The sequence below is a fragment of the Carya illinoinensis genome, chromosome 4 (genome assembly GCF_018687715.1).
Source record: "Carya illinoinensis cultivar Pawnee chromosome 4, C.illinoinensisPawnee_v1, whole genome shotgun sequence".
NCBI lineage: Eukaryota > Viridiplantae > Streptophyta > Magnoliopsida > Fagales > Juglandaceae > Carya > Carya illinoinensis.
Window position 1 is genome coordinate 17745063 of NC_056755.1, and position 22935 is coordinate 17767997.

General features: G+C 36.1%; 2 protein-coding genes across 2 annotated transcripts; both read right to left on the reverse strand.

The window, feature by feature from the left end:
* Nucleotides 1-1504: 1504 nt before the first annotated feature.
* LOC122308353 (protein translocase subunit SECA2, chloroplastic-like) lies at nt 1505-2278 on the reverse strand. Its single transcript, XM_043121622.1, has 3 exons — nt 1918-2278; nt 1707-1841; nt 1505-1618 (listed from the first exon to the last, which is right to left on the reverse strand). Exons 1-3 carry the CDS (start codon nt 2098-2100, stop codon nt 1586-1588), a joined length of 351 nt encoding a protein of 116 aa, XP_042977556.1. The 5' UTR covers nt 2101-2278; the 3' UTR covers nt 1505-1585.
* A 14499-nt stretch (nt 2279-16777) lies between these two features.
* Nucleotides 16778-22516, reverse strand: LOC122307461 (probable protein phosphatase 2C 52). Its single transcript, XM_043120354.1, has 6 exons — nt 21749-22516; nt 20604-21093; nt 20176-20523; nt 19983-20100; nt 19667-19890; nt 16778-17495 (listed from the first exon to the last, which is right to left on the reverse strand). Exons 2-6 carry the CDS (start codon nt 20850-20852, stop codon nt 17016-17018), a joined length of 1419 nt encoding a protein of 472 aa, XP_042976288.1. The 5' UTR covers nt 20853-21093; nt 21749-22516; the 3' UTR covers nt 16778-17015.
* Between the last annotated feature and the right edge of the window lie 419 nt (nt 22517-22935).

A 22935-nucleotide genomic window follows, 5' to 3' on the forward strand; every position in this document is an offset into this window, starting at 1 on the left:
AGACTCATCTTCTACTCATCAAAAGCCAAAATTCCTTCCTCCAATCCTCTATCCGACAATAGATATATAATGCCTAATCCAAGAAATCCATCCCTCCCCAAAATCACACCTCTTAAGTAAGTAACACAAAAAATCCCAGTTAACATGATCATAAATATTCTCCATATCTAGCTTGCACAAGAGCCCAGGTGTATTCTCCTTGATTCAACAATCTAGACATTCATTGGCAATTGAAACCAAATCCAAGATTTGCCTCCCATTCATAAAAGCATTCTAAGATTTTGAAATAAACTGCTCATAACAGCACTCATATGATTGGCAAGCAACTTTGAGATAATCTTATACACCCCATTAACGAGACTAATAGGTGGAAAATCCTTCCCCTCCAATGCTTATAAAATTTCCTGGACGCTATGTTTTCCATGTATTTACAGCGTGATGTGGACTGCATGGATCATTACAATTGCTGCTACAGCATGTGAAATAGTTTTTTGATGCAGTTAGCTAGAAATATTAAACTAACTTCCTTCCAGAAGCAAAATTAATCATGACTTGTCTTTCAGGAAATGGCATCTTGCAAACCAAATGGAAATGGTTGATGATCGACAGTACAAACTCTTCCTATGTAGCTAGTTTTTTTTTTTTCTTTTCCCTGTTATCGCTATTATTGTTTTTGTTGTTGCTGTTATAGCAATATTACCTTTTCCTTTCCCAAGCATTTAAATTCAAATAATTGGCACATAAAAAAACACCTATAGATAATGCTAAAACTATGCTTTATCTCTAGTATGTAGAAACTTTCCATACCGTAATCTAAATTCTCAAAGAAAATAAAACCATCTGCTAAACAGATTATGCTAAACAGAAAATGATACCCTTGTGTTTATTTTGGTGCCTATGGTTGGAGAGGAAGGAAGGTGTTTTGAAGATTGTGAACTCTCTATGGGGGAACTTAGGGAGTTTTTCTATGGTACTTTAAGTCTTTGGGTGAAGAATCTTGTAAGGGGTGGGAACTTTTGTAATTTTCTGTTCTATTCGTGTTCTGTTTTAGCTTGTATTTAGGTGTATTCTTTTGTATACTTCCTGATTACTTGGGTTATGCCTATTTACTTGGAATAAAATTCTCTTATTGACTATCAAAAAAAAGATTATGATAGGCCACGTACGGTGAACACCCTCACCACTCAGGGCATTAAGATATGTTGCTAATGTGAATACCAATGTCTTTCCCTCCCCTGTTTTCATCTCGGCAATAGATCCATCATGAAGCACCGCTCCACCAATAATCTATCGTGAAATGTGAAACATATATAAGCCGATTTGCACATTTTAAGCAGATATGAGTGCGTGCGTGCGTGCGTGAGAGAGAGAGAGAGACAGAGAGAGACCTGCACATCAAAGTGACGCATTCCAAGTTTCCTCCTTGCAGCTTCACGAACAACAGCAAATGCCTCTTCAGAGATTATAATTAAACAAACATCAATAGTATTTTAAAAAAAATTAAGATTCAGCTGCCTAAAACTGTGAAACTTAAATAGAAGTTTAACCAGCTTGAATATGGGCCAGCGTCTCTCCCTTGCCTCAATCAGCCTCGGAACTCCTCAGTTTTTGCAGTCAGCTATCACAACAAATGCAACCCCCTTATAAAGTAGTACATCAAAAACAAAAAAATACAGCTTAGCAAAAACCAATTTAAACCCAGAAACCTGCCCATCAGAAAGCCTCTTAATCTCTGGCTCGAGAACGTTCACGGACTTCACTAGACGGTCATAGTCGCGCACAACCCAGTGGTTTAAACTCATGACATCACTCCATGTCTTCCTGAGACGACCCAAATGCTCCTAAACAGAACAAAAGGAGCGGTTGAATATATACATTGTATGGACAAACAAATGGTGGGCACGATCAGAGTAGAACCTTTACTGACGAAGCAATTGGTCTAGTTGCTAAAACTCGTTGTTGCAGCCTACAAAAAGAACGACGAGGAGGAGGACGAAGAGGTAGGGTGAGAAAGGGGTTGGGAAGGGAGATAACGGTTCTTCTCTCGGGAGGTTTTGGGGAGAGGAAAGAGGGGTTGAGGAGAGCAGGGACCGTTGCCATGCGTGCGGAGTTGTGTTTCCTTCTTTTTTGTGTGCTTTGATGGGCGGCTACTTTGGAGAGCTTGAAGACGATGGGGTCCGCTGGACCTGAATAGGGGTTGCGGGCTGAAGAAGGGCGACAGATGAAGAAGAAAGAATCAAGTTCGGGAGAAAGAAAGAGAAAAGAGACTTGGAGGATTTTGAAGAATGAACGAGAATCTGAGGGAAAGAGAGAGGAGCGGGTAACAGAAAATTGATAAAATATTGTTTGCTCCTTGTACAGTGTCTCGCCCGACTTGAAGAGCTCTTAAGAATAACAGTAGCGTTTATGTCAAACTTACCAACTTTGACTAGGCCATTGCAAACAACTTTATGTAGAATTCTATTTATTTTAGACTTGCATTGGGCAATGGCGGGACTATTGCCAATGCTCTAATATGTTTGCTATAGGACTAAAAATGAATGGAAGCATCGGTTACCTTTTATTTTGGACGCTAGATAGTAACCGTTTTTCTATTTTTCTAGATTACACTCAAAAGCTATCGAAATTCTTGATTGCCATTTTAAACATAATTTGCACCCAGATCTGTTAAGCTCTACACAAAAAATATTGTTGTATCAAATCGGCATATGGATATTCGGGTTTGGATAATGAGATAAGATGAAAGTTGAATAAAATATTATTAGAATATTATTTTTATTTTAGGATTTGGAAAAATTGAATTATTTATTCTATTTTATTTAGGAATTTGAGAAAGTTTTAATGAATAGATGAGATGAGTTGAGATATTTCTTGAAAGTAAACGAGGCCTTGGGTTCAACCCTTTTTCTCAATCCTGGTTTGGTCATTTGTTTTATTTGTTGAAAATTTAAAACAAATCAATCCATTCTCAAATTTAGGGTTGTCTAGTTCCGCATTCCGGTTCAACTAGAAACTTTGACTCAACACTATTCTGAAAAACAAGTTGGACTTTGGAGTTTTTATTTCCTATTTCTAGGGCATGAATTGTTTGGTACGACTGCTGGCCCAATACTCATTGGCTAAATGCGAACCGAGCTCGACTCGTGCACAAAAAATAAGAAACTCAATTGTGAAAGTAAAAATCTGCTCGATTAGCAAATAACATATATTTAGCTTGATTCGGTTAAAACTCATTAAGACCTACTTATTTATGTTTGACTCGGCTCATTAGCTCGACTTGATTAGAACTCATACGTAAATAATTGCTCTATACATATTAAATTTAATAATATAAGTATAATTGCATTTATAATTACTTATCAAAAAAATAATTGCCTTTATAATTAAATATATAGCATGTAACTTAGTTACTTATGCCTAGTGATTTATTCTTATATATATTTTTTTGAAATAAATCTGATCTCATTAATCAAATAGATAACATTTCAGAGGCTACAATAGAACAAATGCACGTAGGGCATTCTTCAATGTTGTACAAATCCTCTGTCAACAAAACAACAGATTTTGCTAAGACATGGGCTGCATAATTAGCTTCTCTCTAGACATGACCTGCTCTCCACTCTCTCACACTTGCCAACACTTGCTTTGTGTCTTCAACTAACCACCCTCCCATGCTCCAGTCAGTTTCTTGTCCAATAAGTTGGTCAACTACTTGTTTCGAGTCCCCCTCCAACAAGATATGATTGAGTCCCAACTCCTTGCAGAAGATTGCTACCAGTAGTAGGCCATGTGCTTCTGCTTCATAGGATCTCCCGTTTAGTGGTCTGGCTTCCCTAAAGCTCTAATGACATGCCCTTGATGGTCTTGGACTAGGACACCTAACCCAACTCTACCTGTATCTACCCTTACTGCAGTATCCTAGTTAACTTTAAAAGTTCCTATAGTAGGCTTGGACCATGCCTGTGCTCTCCTTTCTTCTCTCTGCAGAGGGATCTCCTTGGACAGATGTGCTTCTGTAAAGGCTAGGACCTCTAACTTAGCACCCTTAGGCAAACTAGTTGGGTGTCTGAACTCTTTCCCATGCACTAGCTCATTTCTTCGGGTCCACATGCCCCTCATAGTAACTGCTGCTTCTTCAAGTTCATCTTTCTCTAGCTTTTCTGCTAGCATGGCCCAGATTCTAAAAAATTGGTCACTATGATAAGTCATTTTCTGGATCTTTATGCACCCCTGGTTCCAAACATCTCTAGCAGCTACACAGCCCCACAGGACATGGCTAGTGGTTTTAGGTTCAGACTTGCAAATCATGCATACATTATCTTCCACTACTCTCCTTTTTTTTAGGTTAGCAAGGGTGGGAATGGCTTCACTACAGGCTTTCCAAATGAAATGTTTTACTGCTGGAATCACTTTCAATTGCCATATTTTCTTCCACATTGCTGAATCCAGTTGCCTTCTTGAGTGTTCCCCTTCAATTTCTGCTTCTGTTTGTCTCTGGTGATGGTATCCACTCTTGACAGTGTACTTCCCATTTGATGTAAATTGCCAAACCAGCTTATCCTCCCTCCCTCCTAAGCTGATAGGGATCGATGATATGGCCTGGATTTCTGGTTCTGAAAACATTTCTACCAAAAGCTCTTTTTTCCAGCTTCTCTGTCTAGGGTCAATTAGATCACTCACTCTTTCACACCAACAGTCCATTTCTCTTGGAGAAGTATGTAAAGGGAGGGAGGGAGAGATGGAATCCATTTGTCAGACCATAAGTTGATGCTGTTGCCATTTCCCACTCTCCATCTAAGTCCAAACTTGAGGATTGATAGGCCAACCATTATACTTCTCCACACATATGAAGGGCTCGAACCTAGTTTTGCCTTTAGAAGATTTCCTGTGGGAAAGTACTTCTGTTTCATAACACACGAGGCAAGGGAGTTGGGGTCTTGTATCATCCTCCAGCTTTGCTTTGCTAGCATTGCTAGATTGAACATTCTGAAATCCTTGAAACCAAGGCCACCTATATCCTTTGCTGAGCTTAGTTGATCCCACGAGACCCAATGGATTTTTGAGGAGTCTTCATTGAAGCTCCACCAGAATTTCCTCAAGAGTTGATTAAGCCTTTGAGTGATGGAATGTGGCAGTAGAAACATCCCCATTGAGTAAGTAGGAATGGCTTGGGGCACTGCCTTTAGTAGGATCTCTTTCTCTGCTGAAGATAGGTGGTTGGTTTTCCATTTCACTACTCGGGGCCAGGTTCTATCTATGAGTGAATGGAAAGCTGCTAGTTTAGCTCTTCCTAAAACTGTAGGAAGGCCTAGATACTTTTCAAAAGATCCATTAGATTTTATGCCTGCTAGCTGTAGTATCAAGTCCTGTCCCTCTTTCATAGTCTTCTTGTTGAAAAAGACTGATGATTTGTCCTTGTTGAGCACCTGACCCGAGGCTTGTTCATAAGTGTCCAGAATCTCTATCGCTTTAATAAGCTCTTTTGGTGAGGCTTGACAAAATAACAGGCTGTCATTTGCAAAGAACATATTATTCACTTTGATTGGACCTCTTCCTATGGGAGCACTGGTAATTTTCCCCATCTCTTCAGCCTTATGCAAGAGAGCTGACAATACTTCTGCACATAGGATAAAAATATAGGGTGAGATGGGATCTCCCTGACAAATGCCTCTTGTAGGGGTGAATCTCTGTTGAGGTTCCCCATTCACCATAATTGAGTAGGACACTGAGTTGATACATCTCTGGACCAGATTTACCCACTGAGGAGGAAAGCCAATTCTTGTCATCACAGCTTCCACAAAAACCCACTCCACCTTATCATATGCTTTACTCATATCCAACTTGAGTGCCATAAAACATTTCTTTCCTTTTATCCTTGTTTTCATTGAATGGAGAGCTTCGTAGGCTACAAGGGTGTTATCAGAAATAAGTCTCCCTGGCACCAATGCACTCTGGTTTACTGAAATGATCTGAGGTAGAATAAGTTTCATCCTGTTTGCCAAGGTTTTTTAGACCACTTTGTACAGGACATTACATAGGCTAATGGGTCTAAAGTCTGTTACTCTCTTTGGGTTTTTAACTTTTGGAATTAGGACAATATAGGTATCATTAACCTTATCCAGAGACCCTCCATGGTTCAGAACACCCAGGGCAAATTCGCTCACTTCTCTACCCACTAACTCCCAATGTTTTTGGTAGAACTGAGTTGGAAATCCATCAGGACCAGGGAATCCCAATGGATTCATTTGGAAAGTGGCCTTTTTGACTTCATCCATAGTAAAAGGTTGGACTAACCCCTCTCCCATTGCTTGAGTGATTCTTGGCTTAAGGACATTGAGGCATGTATCAATGTTAATAGGCATTGAAGAACTGAAAAGAGAAGAAAAAGAACCTGTGAAAATGTCACCTATCTTCCTTTGGTTAGAGGCAATTCTACCACTACCATCCTTTATGGCTGTGATGGCATTGGTCTTCCTTCTTTGGTTTGCTTGCATATGGAAATAGGTTGTATTTCTATCTCCATTTTTGAGCCAATGCTGTTTTGCACGCTGCCTCCACTTCATGTCATTTTCTGCCAGGGACAGTTTAACATCTTTCTGCAGTTGCTTCATTAAGGTAATATGTTCCCCATCACCTCTGTCTTGTAGCCTACTGATCTTGGCCCAGGTTTGAGTGGTTTTCTTTTTTTCATCTTGGTTGTGGCTTTTAACCCACCTGGTTAGCCCCTTTTGACATGATTCCAACTTCACTCTCAATGATTCAGCTAAGTCACCTCCCATTCCATTCCTTTTCTAGGCTTTTTCTAGCACGAGTGCACTATCTTCTCTGAGGTCCTAGGCTACCTCATATCTGAAGATTCTTTGTTTCCTACTTCCCCCTCCATTGTTATGAAGTATGGAGATGTTTAGGGGTGAGTGGTCTGACTTAACTGCTGCCAGCACATTGCACAGTGCAGATGGGAATAGCTCCAACCATTCTTTATTTGCCATAACTCTATCAATCATTTCTTTGTAAAACCCTCCCCCCTTCTATTATTGGACCATGTATACCTTTGGCCAGAGTAAGTGAGATCTCGGATACCACATTGTTCTAAAGCTTGTTTGAACTTCTCAATCTGTTTGTAGGGCCTGCCCTGACCTCCTACTTTCTCTCTCTGGTGTAGTATTTCATTGAAGTCACCTGCACACACCCAGGGTATCCTTGGTTCAGGTTTCAGCATCTTCAATAATTTCCAGCTCCCACTTCTTTTGCCTGTTTCAGGATGCCCATAAAATCCAGTAAATTGTCAGGGTATACAATCAGTTTTATCCATGATTATGGCACTGATGTGCCACCTAGTATAATTAATAACTCTGACTTTCCATTCTTCCTTCCATAGGATTGCTATTCCTCCACATAGGCCCACACTTTCAACTACAAAACACCCATCGAACTTGAGAGCTTGTCTTACTGTTTCCATTCTAGTCTTATTGGATTTAGTTTCCACAAGGAAAACTAAATTGGGGCACTTTTCCTTAGTGATTTTCCTAAGGATTCGAATTGTTCGAGGGTTCCCAAGCCCTCAACAATTCCATGACAGGAGGCTCATTTGAGGTGGCAGTGTTGGAATCCAGCCACTGCCTTGTCATTTTAATTCTCAGTTCCACCTCCACTTAATCTTGTCTTTTTAGCTGGATGAAACACCTCCTTTCCACCCCGTGTACTTCTCTTCTTTTGACTACCCTCTTGTTGTATATTGGTGATCTCACTCAAGGTACTATTAGTGTGCTCTTTGTCTCTGGCCATTCTTTTCCATCTACCACTCTTGCTCTTATCTTGCATATGACTGCTGGTTAGTGTAGGGGCCCTATCAGTTACGTTGGCCTTCAGTGACAGTGTAGGTTTGTGGTCTTCATTAATACAAGGATTGACATCTGGTTGTGAGCATAACATCTTTTGACTGGTAGCTTGGGTTGTACTAAAGGACAGATCCCTAGCATTGATGGCATGGATATTATTTCAATCCATCTCAAGGTCAAGGTCCATCATATAACTAAGGCCTTTGCTCCTGTATACTGGCCATTAGTCTTACTCCCCTTTTGAGGCCATTTTGTTCCACCTCCTATTCTTCATCCCTTACACCCTCAGTGGTGTTTTCCTTCTTATATTCCTCCTGCTAAGCAGGTTTCCCACCCCTAACATCTTTTTCCCTTGCAGGTTTATAGGGTTTCTGTTCCTCATTCTCCCCCTTTCCCCTATATTTACGCCTATTGAAAATCGAGTTATTGATTGGTTGTGTCCTGAGCCACGGTCCAAACTGCATTTTTGCTTTTTCTTCACTTTGAGATTCATAGTATGGTCTTACACATTCTTTTCCTTTATGAAACAGGACTCCACAATGAAAACAAAAATTCTGCAAGCGTTCATATTTAAATGAAATCCAAAGTTTTTGTTTTTCAAAGCCTAACCATTTGCCTCGAAGGAGGGGCTTATGGAGGTCCACAGCCACCCTGATGCGAAGGCAGCGACCCCACGCAGATCCATCAGAGTCAGCATCTACTCTGATAACGTGTCCGAGACACTCCCCTATCTTCTTCCCTATCCTCTCATTCATAGCAGCCAGAGGAACATTATAGCATTGGACCCAGAATGGCTCATACTGGAAGTTAACAGCATTGATGGACATCGATTCATCCATCTCTTGGATGGTTAATAAGTTCCTATCAAAACACCATGGCCTACCACTAAGAATCTTTTCTTTATCTTTTTTACTCTGGAACTCTATAAGGAAACATTGTTCGTTCAGGTCCTTGAACTGGACCCAGCCTTCTAGTCGCCATATCTGCGACATGGTGGTTCTAAATGCCTCATTGTTGACCCCTCTTTCAAAGAGTACTCTGCCAATGATGCAGAGTTTTCCTCGGAAGGATGCATCATGAAGCCCCTCAGTCTTGACTTGAAGGACAGTTGTTTCTTCCGTTGATAAAGTGAGTTTTTCCCACTGGTTAGTTAGGTCGTCTTCACCCATCCTTGCTTTTAAACTGAAACCAATCTACAATCTCAACCAGTGAGACGAAGCCGATTGTCGAAAGACAATGGCACTAACCCTACTCGCACTCCAAAGAACCACGAGAGAGAGAGGGACCCCCGGTGTCGATTTCATTCTTATATATTATATCTAGTCCATAATTATACGTTAGTTAAGTACTAAGTAATTAAATTATACTAGCTATTTTATAATATGTATAATAGTAGTATGTAGGGCTTAGTCGTTTCATATATTACAACGAAGGAAACATATATGAAATATATTCATAAAAATATTTTTTTAATTGATACCTAGTGTTCAAGAACAAAGTCTCGACTAATCTGGGAGGTTTATACATTTTTATCAAGGAGTTTCTTGCAATTGCAACTTGAGTAATTCAAGGGGACGTTCTCCCAGTTCGTTGACCCTTAGACCTGGAAAGAGCATATTAACAAGATCAAAGCCTTTACCATTTAAACCAACCTCTAAGAATTTTTACCAAGTCCTGGAGGGAGCATAAAAATGTTATAATCTTATAATTCAATATAAAGTTTATATATTAGTTTTAAAAATTTCCCTAAATTTATAATATTTTTTGTAATTTGGTATTTTAATTATCCTCTTGTTCAAAACAAATTAAAAATATTTAATAGGATATGAACAAAATTAAAGTAATAACTTGATTCGACTAAAGTTTGTATTTGATCATATCGAGCTCAGCTAGGCACGGCTGGCTCAAACTCGAACTTAGGTGATTTGAATCTAACTCGACTTTATAATAAAAAGGATTGACTCCACTTGGATTGATTACAGCTCTACATGTTTCCATAAAAGGGGTCCGAGATCAGAACAAATTCTTGTTTCCCGAATTGTTTCGACTTGAGCGGACCATCTTCTAATTCTTTTAAAAAAACATATGAATCTCTCTCTCTCTCTCTCTCTCTCTCTCTCCTTAGCATTTTTTTTTAAGTAAAAGTAAAATTTTATTAATAGAAAAAAATATAGCCAAGTACACAGAGGGTCTATATATATATAGAATACGTCTAATAAGTAATAACCACTAAGCACTAATGATGGATACATGCAAATTATGAAAGTTGTCCGTTACAAACAATGACCGAAGCCAAGTAAACAATGTGTTAAAAAGGAATTAGCTCTTCTAAGGAATGCTCAGCAGCTCATGGTTTTCATTCTCTCTCGGTGTACAAACACCATGTGATATAATGAGGGATCATTTTTCATACAATGGCGGTGTGAACATGATCCCTAAGCCCTGTCCAACACTTAAAAAATATCCACTACTCTTCCGGGCATAACCAATGCTACACTAGTCCCTTAAGATTCTCGTCCCACAACAACCTAGTCACCTCACAATGTATGATAATTAGAAAATCCTGAAAAGATCTTGTAATAGGATCGCATTGAAAATCTCTTAAGAGGAGGGAGATCAGTGTTACTAGATAAGTTAATATTTCAAGCCATATGTGATTAGCTTTTCAGATGAGTAGTAGTTTCGTCATCTCTTAAATTTGTAAATGTGTCACTTCCAAAGCAATTTATCTATGAACTGACATATAATACATTATATAACAAATATAAGCAATCATATATGGATATTAATTGTAGTGAAAAGCAAACATAATATATGATATAGTATCTTGAACAGAATGTCAAGTACATAATGTAAAAATTAAAATGCAATCATTTTATCTTTCTTTCTATTTAAATGAAGAATAAGCATAGGGAAGAAGCTTGTTTATAAAGCCATCTAATATAATCTTAATCAATTGAGAGCTTGATTCATAATCCATTTTTTTTTTATAAATAAAATCTAATATCTTTTGTGATATATTTTAACATATACTTGATTTTATACCTTTAAGTGAAGAAGAACATACTTTAGATATTTTCTTTCAAAAAAAGATTTTAACGATAATATTTTTCATGATAATAAGATTGATTTTTAGATTATTATGTAGACTTGAGGGAATAATCAATTATCATAAATATATTACTATGAATTAATGAGGTGGATTCCAAAACCTTAGATAATTTCCCATTAATAGTTTATTCATTGTTTAGATTAATTTTATTTTTAGAATTTATTTTAATTCTTATATTTTGATTAGATTATTAAATTAATTATTTTTTGCTTTGATTCATTTATTGTTTAGTTCTTAATTTCTTTTTTATTATTTATTTTAGAACTCATTTTTTTTGAATTAGATTAGAATTTATTTAGTTTACTAGTAATAGAGCAACGTCCAAGGGACGTTTGCCTAGTTTAAATTTTTTGCAAAATAAAAATGATTAATAAATTATCTAACTTCATGTTCTCATAACAAAAATAAGACAATATCCTAACTAACTGCTTGAACCGTAAAATATAAAGGAAAAAAACTAATTCCATTAATATAAGAAAAAAAAATGATCAGATGACTACAAATGAATTAACCCCCATTCCATTAATGTAATATTAGTGTTATAGATGAATAAATTTATATGTTGAAGAAGAATATATAAAACAATGTCACATTTATTATATAGAAATATATATTAGCCTAACATGGTCAATATTAAAAAATATGAAATCAAGTTTGATTAACCATGAATACAATCAAACCCATATTTATCTACGCATGATCGACTTGTAAGAGTCATGTATTATCATCAAGAGTATAGAAATGTCAATATTTAAAATATTTTTGTTAAATTTGTAGGATTAATTTATGATTCAAAATTATTATACATTTTTTTAATTTAGACATGATATATTTTTTAATTTATGAAATTTATAATCTAAACTATAATCTAACATGTCAGAAGTTATTTTATCATAAAAATTTTGTTAACAATTAGTATTAATTTAAAAGAAAAAAAAAATACTATAAATCATTTGTGATAAAAGTTTTAGATGGGCTACTTAAAATTTTAAATTGTTCTAATTATATTACTTTCCATGCAATGGTTCTCTTATTTTAAATTTAACTCATTAATCTATGATTTTTAAATTGTAAAATTTATTTTAATGTACTTTCTTGATATTAATTATTGTTTTACATTTAAATTAATCTTTGCTTTAAATTATTTTATTGTTGGACTTTAAATATTTTATTTTATTAATATTGAGTTGTAATGTTTTTATTGTACTATTTTTCTTTGTTGAACCCTTTTATTTTTAGGTGAGTTTGTTTTTAGTGGGTTTTCAATCCCGTTTTGGGCCCAGCCGTGTAGCTCTTGGGTTTTAAATCTTGTTTTCACCCAGCCCTCTCTCCTTAAATGGTGCATTTCGGCCTTGCCTTAGGGCTTCTTTCAATTTCTTTTCTTCTCCTCCTTTCTCATGCCGCACACTACTCTTCTTCTTGTTTGTTTTCTTTTTCTTCTCCTGCACGCCGTCCATTCCTTTTTCTTCTTCATTTTTATTGTGTTCTTTTCTTTTGCAATCGGTGTTGCTGCAGCTTACTTCCTCCGTTTTCATTAGGTTATTCCTTGCACTTTAATCTTCTTGTTTGGTTTCTATTTTTCTGCAAATCCGTGTACTGCTGTTGCTGCTTCTCTTCTTCTCCTTCATTTCTTGTTCTTTCTACTTCCTTGTGCACGGTTGCTTTTCTTCTTCCTCTTCTTTTTATTTTCGTGTTTTTTTATCTGCAAAATGGGATTGCCGAAACTCCTCTTCTTTTTCGTCTGATCTGTCCGTGATACCTTGCTCTGTTTTTTGGCCCCATTTCCATGTTCGGTTTTATCTCTTATTTTCCCTTAGTATTTTCGTGTTCAAGCTTGTGAGTAAACCCTTGCATTTTTGGTTGTTTTTGGCCTCAAACCTTTCCTTGTTCTAGCTCCATTTTCGTGCCCTATTTTCTCCCCCAAAGCTGTGAGCCTCCATGTTGTTTCTCTCTCTTAATTCCTCCCTTGGTTATTTTGTGTTCAAGTTTGTAAAATCCTCTTGCATTTCCATTTGTGTTGGTCTGATTGTTGCCCTGTTTTAGCCCCAATCCGTGCACTTCTTTTTAGTCTCTGGTTGGTTATTTTTCTTCCATGTCGTGCACCATTTTCCAGCCATCATCCTTGATGTTCATCATCTTGTAAATAAGTCCTTTGTTTTTCAGAAATATTACTCCAAATTTCCTTGTTTTCATCTGGTTTTTCTCCATCTGCAGGTCTGATGTGAGCCTCCATGCCCGCCTCCTTCTCTCTTTTCATGTTCATGCTGACTGTTTAACATGGTTGCAGTAAAAGACCAAAACATCTACTTTTATATGGTCACAAAAGCACAACACGAGGGCTAAAAAAGAGACTACACAATACACACGAATAAAAAAAATGGAATGAGAAATTTACTGTTCATTCCTGTAGCAATGGGATAGACACTTATTATTATAGAAAGATATTTGATTGGTTTCTTACGTTTTTACAAGTTTATGTGGGTTAAGACCTCATTCTTGTTAAACTATACTTCAACACGGTTCGTGCACTTGTTAGTATAATTAAAATTTCAACTCCACCCCATTCATGATTCATCCATAATAATTACAATTATAATAATTTTAATGATAATGGTCATGATAACATTTGTTTCAATATTTATTATTATAATGATAAAGAATAATAATAATAGTAATAACAACAATAATGATAATAATAAGAAAAAATTTGCTTATCATCCATTTTCTTATTATCATCTCATCATCCCATAATGTGATATTAAATGATAGGTTTACAAGTGAAATATAAAAATAATTTTCAATCATATAATGTCACATCAAAGGATGATGAGACGATTATGAGTAGTATTACTCTTATTATGATGATAACAACATCAATAATAATAACAAACAACAATTGTAATAATAATATATAATAATCAAAATAATGACAATAATTAACAATGATATAATAATAATTGTGTATGGATAATACTAATAATAATGATGATGATATTGTAATACTAATAACAATAATTATAGTGATGATGATAATAATTTTAATGATGATAACGTCATTATAAATTTATAATAGTAATAATACCAATAACAATGATATTGATAATAAATTCTAATGATAGTAGTAATAATAATAACTATAATACCAATAGGTACGTACGTATAGTCATAACAATAATCATAATAACAGATATTATAGTTAATAATAATGATAGAAGTAATCAAGGATTTACGAATCTTTAATCAAGCCCTTCTTGCAAAGCAGGCTTGGAGGATTATGACAATGGAGACAACACTACTGCACAAGCTCTTCAAGGGCCAAGTATTTTCTAGCTTTAGGTTTATGTGATTCAAAATTGGGATTTGGCCTTCTTATGTATGGAGAGGAATTTAGGAATCTAGGAAACTCTTGTTAAATGGATGAAAATGGAGAGTTGGGGATGGTAAGTTCATTAATGTTTGGACTGATTATTAGCTGCCTAGGCATAGATTTATACAAAGCTTCTCTCATGGGCACAATCATGATTCTCTAACAGTAGCTAGTCTCATTGATGAAGAAACAAGGTGGTGGAATGTGGAAAAGGTTAGAAAATTACTACCCCTCGAGCAACAGAAGAGGTCTTCAAAGTGCTGCTTAGTTTAGAGAGTAGGCTTGACTGTATCATTTGGGAGCATGAAAAGTCTAGGACTTTTAGTGTAAAGAGTGCATATGATTTCTTTCAGAAGCAATCTAAGCAAGATGGTGAGTGTTCAAATGCAGAAGATCAGAGTAAGCTATGGAGGAAACTTTGGCAGATGAAGGTGTCCAATAGAGTCAAAATCTTTGCATGGAGAGCTTGCAGAAATGGGCTTCCAAGTCGAAGGAATATGAAAGATGGGCATATATTGCAGGATGCTCTTTATGAATGGTGTATAAATGAGGAAGAAGATGTGGGACATGCCTTATGAATGGATCTTACAAGTTTATCCTCCTAAGATGGTTTTCATATCACCTAAACTTATTTAACTTATTAATGCGTTTAGATGCCATCGTCTAAACATATATAACTCAAACATAAACAGTTTTTTAGATGCTAGTTTTGAATGTCCAGTATGCCAACAGTATCTTGAAATAGTGGAACATGTGCTATTAGTATTAAAAAATGTGGATCTCACAGTCAGGTCTTTAGAGATCAAGTGGAGAAGATGCTTGCTACTTTAAATCAAAATGAGATGGAGGAATTTGCTTTGATCAGCTGGTTGATCTAGGAAAGAAGAAATGAGTTTATTTTTAACAACAAATTTGCTCATCCCTCTACTCTAGTACTGCAGCAAGCAAAGGACCTTATTTTTTATTTTCATTCCTCTGAACACTCGGGCAGTACCATGCCTAGCAGAGTAGCTAGTAATACATGGCAAGCACCTCCTCAAGGAACTTTCAAACTGAATTGGGATGCTGCTCTTGATAGTATACACTGTAAGGTGAGGATTGGAGCTGTTATACGAGATTGGGAGGGCAATATCAAGGCTACTTTGAGGATGTCCAGAAGCTTATTTTCCAATCCTCTTTTGGCTGAGGCAGTTGCTTCACTACAAGTTATAATCTTCTGTCAAGACTTTGGCTATAGGGACATTATAATGGAAGGTGTTTCTTTGCAAGTAGTCCAAGAGCTTAACAATTCACTGGAATGATTCTAGCAGATGCAAGATCTCTTTTGACAAACTTTGATTCATGGTCTGTGCAGCACACAGTAAGAGAACAATAAAGTTGCTCATGCCCTTGGTCAAGATGCCTTGGGTCTGAACAATTCTCTTATTGTACTGGATGAAATTTCTACTTGTATTCTTCCTCTCTTATGAGAGTCATATGAATAAAACGGCCTTTTATTAAAAAGAAAAAAAAAAAAAAACTCTTTAATTTTAAATCTTGAACTTTTTTTTATCTAATCATTATATAGTCATTATAACTTTTTCAAACTATCAAATAAAATACAAAAAATAATTCAACTTTTTTAAATTTCAAAACAAAAATAATACTAAAAAATTATATCATAACAATATTTTAATTTTATAATATTTTTATTCAATTTTTTCTCTCTTATTTTCTAAAATTTAATAAAATATCTTAATTCACATTATTCACAAACTATTTTATTAGTATTCACTTAGAAAAAGGCTACTATGCCCACTAACTTTGACAGCTCCATGTGACCGCTTTGCAATTTTTTTATTTATTTAATGAGGAAGTAATTTTAAGTGTATTGGTATATTTTTTTTATTTTTTAAAAATATTTAAATATATTAAAAAAATGTTAAAAAAAAAAAGAAGCTCAAAATGAGCTAGTGGTAACAAAGATTGTGTGGACATGATGATCTCTGCGGTTGAGAACTTGCTTGAGATGTTAAGAAAATCCCTATACCTCCTAAATTAAAAAAGGCATTTGGTCATTTGTGTGGTCTCACCGTTGTCAAAAGACTACTTTGTCCTTGTCTTCACAGTGCAGAAGCGCCAGCAGAAATTCTGGTACATGGCCTGTAACAATTGAGTTAACTGAAAAATTTGAATGTGCCAATTGTAAAGAATCAAATGCAATTTGTACAAATTCACAGTCGTAAAACAAAATGAACTATTTATAAACATAAAAATGTAACTAGGTGATAACCTGAAACTCCACTTGTGTTTGAGACTAATTTGGGCATATCTTCTCTCAGGGAACACCAATATACACAAACCAGGCATTGCATGATCTTCCAAATAACACAACATATACAACCGACAGGGTGTGGTGACCTCCTAATTATAGTGTTAAACACAACAATGCATACGTGACTACTTTATGCAACTTTTCAATACAATAATTGTATATATATTGCACAAAATTGAGCATGCTGATTTAGGTTTTCCTTGATGAAAGTGATCTGCCACTAAATTTCCAGCAATACAAAAGAACAAACATTGTCGCTTTAAATGTACAGCACAAACGTTAGTGACAATGCCACAAACCCAGAAAGTTTTCTTTGATTTTGCAAGGTGCAAAGGACATCAAGACACAAACAACAGAACCAGCCCCATACCACCTTTAAATAAATCACAAAACTTCAAGGTTTGGCCTCTCTTCAGAAAATCTAGGAAGTTGAACAAGGGAGTTCACTCGGGTGACACCTTCCAAACCTGACCAATTCTGATCTTCAGCTTCTACTGTTTCCTCATTCCCTTCCACGTCAACAGGCAGTCTTCCATATGTATCATTTTCTTCTGATGATCTGACCGTAAAGTTCCTTTGCAAAGATGGCTCAGACTTCTGGCCATCATCTGATTCAATGGCATTACCAGAATGATTGCTCTGAAGGGTTGCAGAAGAAAAGTTTTGCTCATCATAATCAGATTCAGCATCCATTTTCCCATCCAAAAATAAACAAACCACTGCACAGTCATCCATCTTTGAAGTTGGGTATTTGAGCTTCCATTCACGAGCAGCTGAGTCCACCAGGATTCTTGCAGCTGATGACCGGGTTGGAGCCGTTGATACTATCTCAACCACCTCTTCATTGCTCAAGACATCCCATACCTGTAATGAACCAAATCAGAATTGCTTCAAAGAATAAACGGACAAAATTCTCTGGAAAACTGGCAAGCAATCAACCAATGAAATGATTTCAACAGTTACCACCCTTCCTCGAGGACACTGAAATCTCAACATAAATTTTTTTATCACGAAAGCCATGTAATTTCTTTCTTCAACACCAGCTCTAAATTTTTTAATTTCAAAAATAATTTGTATTGTTCCAGTTAACTTACTGCTTCGTCATTATGATATATCTAAGAAATCATCCTATCCCAGTGGATATTCTATATCTAAATCTACTGGGACTCATCTAAGGGAATTCCTTACCTCTGATATACTCACAAAATTTCTAGTTGATAGAATAATGATGTGGTGGCAACAACTTTAGCAGATAACACAATTGAGCATGAAAAGAAATAAATACTATTCTTTCAAGACTAAAAATCAAGGTGAACTCAAAGAAATGAGCAAAAGATTAATCTCTGCAGAAATAGGGAAATTTAGCATTCGAAAGACAGTCACTAGAGAGTTTTGAAGAAAAACAGCCGTTATCTGTGAACTCAAGATCAAGTGTTCCATATTGGACATACCACTATCTATGCCAGAAAGAACTCTTTTGGGTATACAAACTAGAATACAAAGTAAGAACGAACATAATGCAGCTTTAGATCTCTGTTTTTTTTATTACGATACTCCACCAGGTTTACAATCTAATTACCTACAATTTTGAGGGTCTATTGTTCTGGGGAATTGCATGCATCCTTCTAAGTGTTGAATAAGATTTCTGATTTCATTTTCAGCAATCTAATAGACGCTGATGGCACTTGCATGTACAGAATCCTAGAATAAATTGTGGAAGTCATTTAAATTGTTTCCAAAAACCTTGACTGAGAGGTAGAGCATTACTAAAAGAGCAATAAACTATTTCCCCTTTTTAAGCTAATTTCCCAAAAAGCTATTCAACTCTAAATTGACTGTGTCTGCACGAACATCTCTAGCACACTAGCATCCACATCTGTCCAGATGCATGTACACATACAAATAACAAGTCAGCCCAGTTGTGTCCTCACACCCAGACCAATTTGGTCGACTGGTGAAGCTGAGTACTAGCAGTCTTAAGTATTTGCCAACTTGACAACTGAACTTATTTGGTTTAAAAAATAATATTGAAATCCAGTTTTTCATGTAAGGATGGAATAACTTGAAATTGATTTTCACTCTCATCCTTATCCATGGAACTCCACAACCGAGCATCACGAGAACACTAAGCTGACATAACTTGACAGTGCTCTAGAATTTGCTTGGAGGGTTTCCACCAGCTAAGCTGACCCTACCTGTTAAAAACTGTAAAACACCCTAAAAAACAATGGTATTTAACTATTCAATGTCGCAACTTATAGACATGCTGCTTCTTTCAAACATAACTGATGATGAATATGTGGCCATCTGAATGTTAATGTCGTATCTGAAATCACTGTCAACTGACATAACAGACAATATGTATTATAAGAAAATCACATCGAAATTATTGTATTTTACAGATACAAGAGCCAAGAAACACGAATTTGCAGAGCAATGATACAAAGAAATTGTCAATAGTTTGAAGGAAAGAAGTTTTGTGAAGCCATTAAACAGATCAAGAGCATCAATCAAACTGCACAATTTCAGATCACAATCCCTTGATCACAAAATTCCTACATCAAAAGTAGCCAACCTGACACTTCATTTCAACACCAACCTAAAAAGTCAAACAGTGGGTTCATTAGCCCAGACACATTCATCCGACCTTTCATGTTTGTTGGTATAGGTCACAGAAAGATTCTTTCTAATTTAATTGCTCAAACGTTAATTCAGGAAACCTTTTCATTTGATGCTCCAAATAAGAAAAATATTTTTCTCTATTTGTCACTGGATTATCAGTAAGAAGGGGTCATTATTAATTGTATAGTTTTTTTTTCCTTCTGCATGGAGATTTGAAGTGTTCTGTAGATATTGAATAAGGAAGAAAGCAGTTCTTAGATTCTGCTGAATAAAGGACTTGGCAATGGCAAATATAGATCTCAAATTATAGGTCTACCCTTGGCAGTGGATTTACTGGAGGTCAATTGAACTAATGCAGAAGTTGGAAAAAAATAAAATAAATAAATGCAAGCAACAGAGAATAAAGAACTTACCCCATCCGAAGCAAGAACAATGAATTGATCTCTCTCTGTAAGTATCCGGTGAGAGACTTCAGGTATAGAGATCACCCCATATTCCTTCAAACAGAAATCCCCAAATGCTCTAGCCATTGCTAATCCAGGTGCATCATCAAATGGCAACCATACCCTAGACACTTCAGGTTCATCTTGCAAGGCAAAAACCCTACCCTTGCACCGTTTAATCCTTTCTGCCTCCCCTATAGAAATTTGAATCCCATCAACGGAATTAAGCACAAAAGCAACCCCATAACTCAGGGAAATTAACATAATAGAATAATCAAAGACATACTTGGCAAATCAGGTTTTAAATCAACAGTCAACTGGACTGCCACCATGGAATCATTGCTGTCCTTAGATCCCATAATTGCTCGAGAATCCCCAATATATCCCATAAAAAGGTTTGAACCCTATAAATAAAAGCAAATAAGAAGAAGCAACACTAGTGGATTAAGGACCAGTATGGATAGTGATTTCAGGTGCACCTGTTTGACTAAAGTGACAGCAGTGCTGCCACTACAAAAGCAGTCCAAATTTGGATGAGATCTCAGCTCTTTGTCCATTGCCTTGTATGACTTTAAAAAAGCTTCTCTCCATATGGAGTTCAATCTATCCTCCGCAGAACAATACTGCTCTGAATCTCCAGCATCGGATTTATTGAGATTCCCTTTGAAACAAGTTGTCTTTGATCCATCCCACCTTGACTGACAAGAATGCAAGAATGATGATAGCTTTATCGGCAAGGCATCCCTCACTTTGCGTGAAACAAGATGGCCGTGTGGACCATGTCCATCAAAGACACCACAAAATACCGCATCCTCAGACATGAAATCCTGAAGAAATTTAAATCCAGACTATGAACAATTGATCAAATATAAGTAGTTATCACTAAGATTTAAGGAGCATAACTCACTTCCCATACAATCATGGCATCCTGATTTATACCCTTGCGGCCCTGCTGCGTGAATATGCAAGAGGTACGGCTCTTTCCATTCATAAAAATCCGGCTTGGTATGGATGTTAAATGCTGGAGGCTAACAATATGATCAGAGAATGTTCTTCTTGTTCTCTTATGCCCGCAAAAACAAGAGGAAGAGACCATCTCTCCATTGCTCCTGCTACTACAAGTACTTTGAGTACTAGTTGAAACGCAACCCCCCATTAGCTCAGCCCGAGAATGATGACATTACATCAGACATACATAGGGGACTATCTCCTTTGCCAGAAGTCACATGAAATTCTGAGATCACAATAATAGTCAACCAAGCGATAAAGACCAGCCAAACAGCAAAGATTCCAACACGTCAAACTACAAGCCACTTCACAAATCTTCAGAAAACAGGCCTCATTTTATCCGAGTCAAATGTGCAAGCTGTTGGAGGTTAAATCGACATTGGAACCGACTGATCAGAACAAGAAAATGTTAATTTATTGAATAATTGAATCCATAGTCACGGAATCAAGCATTAGTTCCAACTGAACAAAACAAGAAAATATCAGCTTATGGAATAATTTAATGTATTGTATGACAGAACCAAGTAATGGCCGTAATTGTATTGAAAAGCCACCCATGTGAATGAGGAAATGAATACACTTAAGGCTTTCATGATCATTTGCGCTCCATTAGGATTCACATCAACACAAAACAAGTGGTGATAATTCATAGCCATTCAAGCACAAACTCCGTAAAACAGGCATTGTAGCCATAATCAATAGAAAAACTAAGAACACACCTGGAATGAGAAAGGGCGACTTTTCAAATAACTTCGTCTTTTCATCAAGCAAGATAAATTACGAATCATGCTAATGGTATCTCCAAAGACAACAAAAACGCACATTCGACAGGCAGCTAGAGCCATTCATAAAAAACAAAAAAAGAGGCAACTAGAGTTTCCTCGTTGCGAAGATCAAGAAGCATTTTTTTTTACCAACCAAACAAAATCAGAGACAAACTTACAAATAGACACATAAAAAAGATGTCTGCTACTATTATTGCTTCCGAATAAATAAGAACAAAAACAAGAAAAAGAATATCCAAGTAATCCTCATAAAACCTACCTATCAGGTCAAAGTTGATATTTCACGGACACATAGATCCGCATAAAGAGCTAAGGACAGAAATCATTGCGTTCAGTGACAAAATTTCGCAACAGATCCATATTGAAAGCTGTAAACCTCCGTTTGGCAGCCAAGAAAATATAGGAAAACAATTTTAACTGAATTGAAAACTCATCGACAGAAAAAAACCTCAGTTAACGTTTGGTTTTCCCTTTCGGTTTTTAGCAAGCAAACAGGGCGGAGGATTGGACCTGGGACTACTTTTTAAACACACAGAGAGAGAGAGAGAGAGAGAGAGAGAATGTAAAAAATTTGCAAGTTTTTAAAATCCAACTTGAGAAGAACCAAAAGAGATAAAGGCAAAGACTGAAAAGCAGAAAAGGACAAACGAAAGGTACAATTTTGTCAAACTCGTATCAAAGAACAGACCCAAAAAAGAGCATAAGAGATCAAAGTAAATGTTTCTTAATTATATCACTACAGAAATTTTGTAAAAAGAAAAAGGAAAACTACACCCACAGTGCTAATGTGCCTAATGTGCCGTTTGGTTACCCAGAAGTTACTCAGAAAATGCTCGAGAATAACCGGAAACAGAGCGGAAAGAGGCAATTATTGAGTCTTTTTTTTTTTTTTGTTAACAGAATAACAAAACCAAACAGGTTAAACAAAGATGAACGCTTCCTTGTTTGTATACTGAGAAAATGTTGCGGTAAACAAAATAACTTAGAAATTTAAGAACTTAAAAAATTTTCTTACAATCAGTCTACCTGAGCTAAAAGCTTACCTTCGGAAAATCAAAGCAGCCGAAAGCATGAAATCCATAAACACAACTGATTTAACATTAATTATTTTTTCCCCAGCCACCAAAGAGGACTAAAACCCAAAACGAAAATAAAATAAACGTAGAATCTGTTGCTTGTACATGAGGATCTTTCATTACAAATGCCACCAAGTAAGCTTAACGGTACTAAGCAGCAACCGTAAGCAATAAAAAGCAATTACGCATATGCCAATTATGAAAAACAGCTAAATATCTGAAAACATTAATAAAAGAAAAAACTGGTTAAGAAAATAGGACAAGAGGAGTGAAATGGCCAAAAACAGAAGCATGCAAACATTTTTTTTGAAATCAGAAGCATGCAAACATTGAAGGAAAAGTTCGTTTTGGAAGAGATGGATTATAGAGA

Bases quoted from the DNA above. Each gene is read 5' to 3' on its own strand.
- LOC122308353 (XM_043121622.1), bottom strand. From the start codon at position 2,100: ATGGCAACGGTCCCTGCTCTCCTCAACCCCTCTTTCCTCTCCCCAAAA. The intron at 1,842-1,917 runs GTTCTACTCTGA...TGTTCTGTTTAG, and splicing joins CAATTGCTTCGTCAGTAAAG to GAGCATTTGGGTCGTCTCAG. The intron at 1,619-1,706 runs GTTTCTGGGTTT...TTGTTGTGATAG, and splicing joins AGAGGCTTTCTGATGGGCAG to CTGACTGCAAAAACTGAGGA.
- LOC122307461 (XM_043120354.1), bottom strand. From the start codon at position 20,852: ATGGGGGGTTGCGTTTCAACTAGTACTCAAAGTACTTGTAGTAGCAGG. The intron at 20,101-20,175 runs GTGCACCTGAAA...TTTTATTTATAG, and splicing joins CTGTCACTTTAGTCAAACAG to GGTTCAAACCTTTTTATGGG. The intron at 17,496-19,666 runs GTAAGTTCTTTA...GGTTCATTACAG, and splicing joins TTGTTCTTGCTTCGGATGGG to GTATGGGATGTCTTGAGCAA.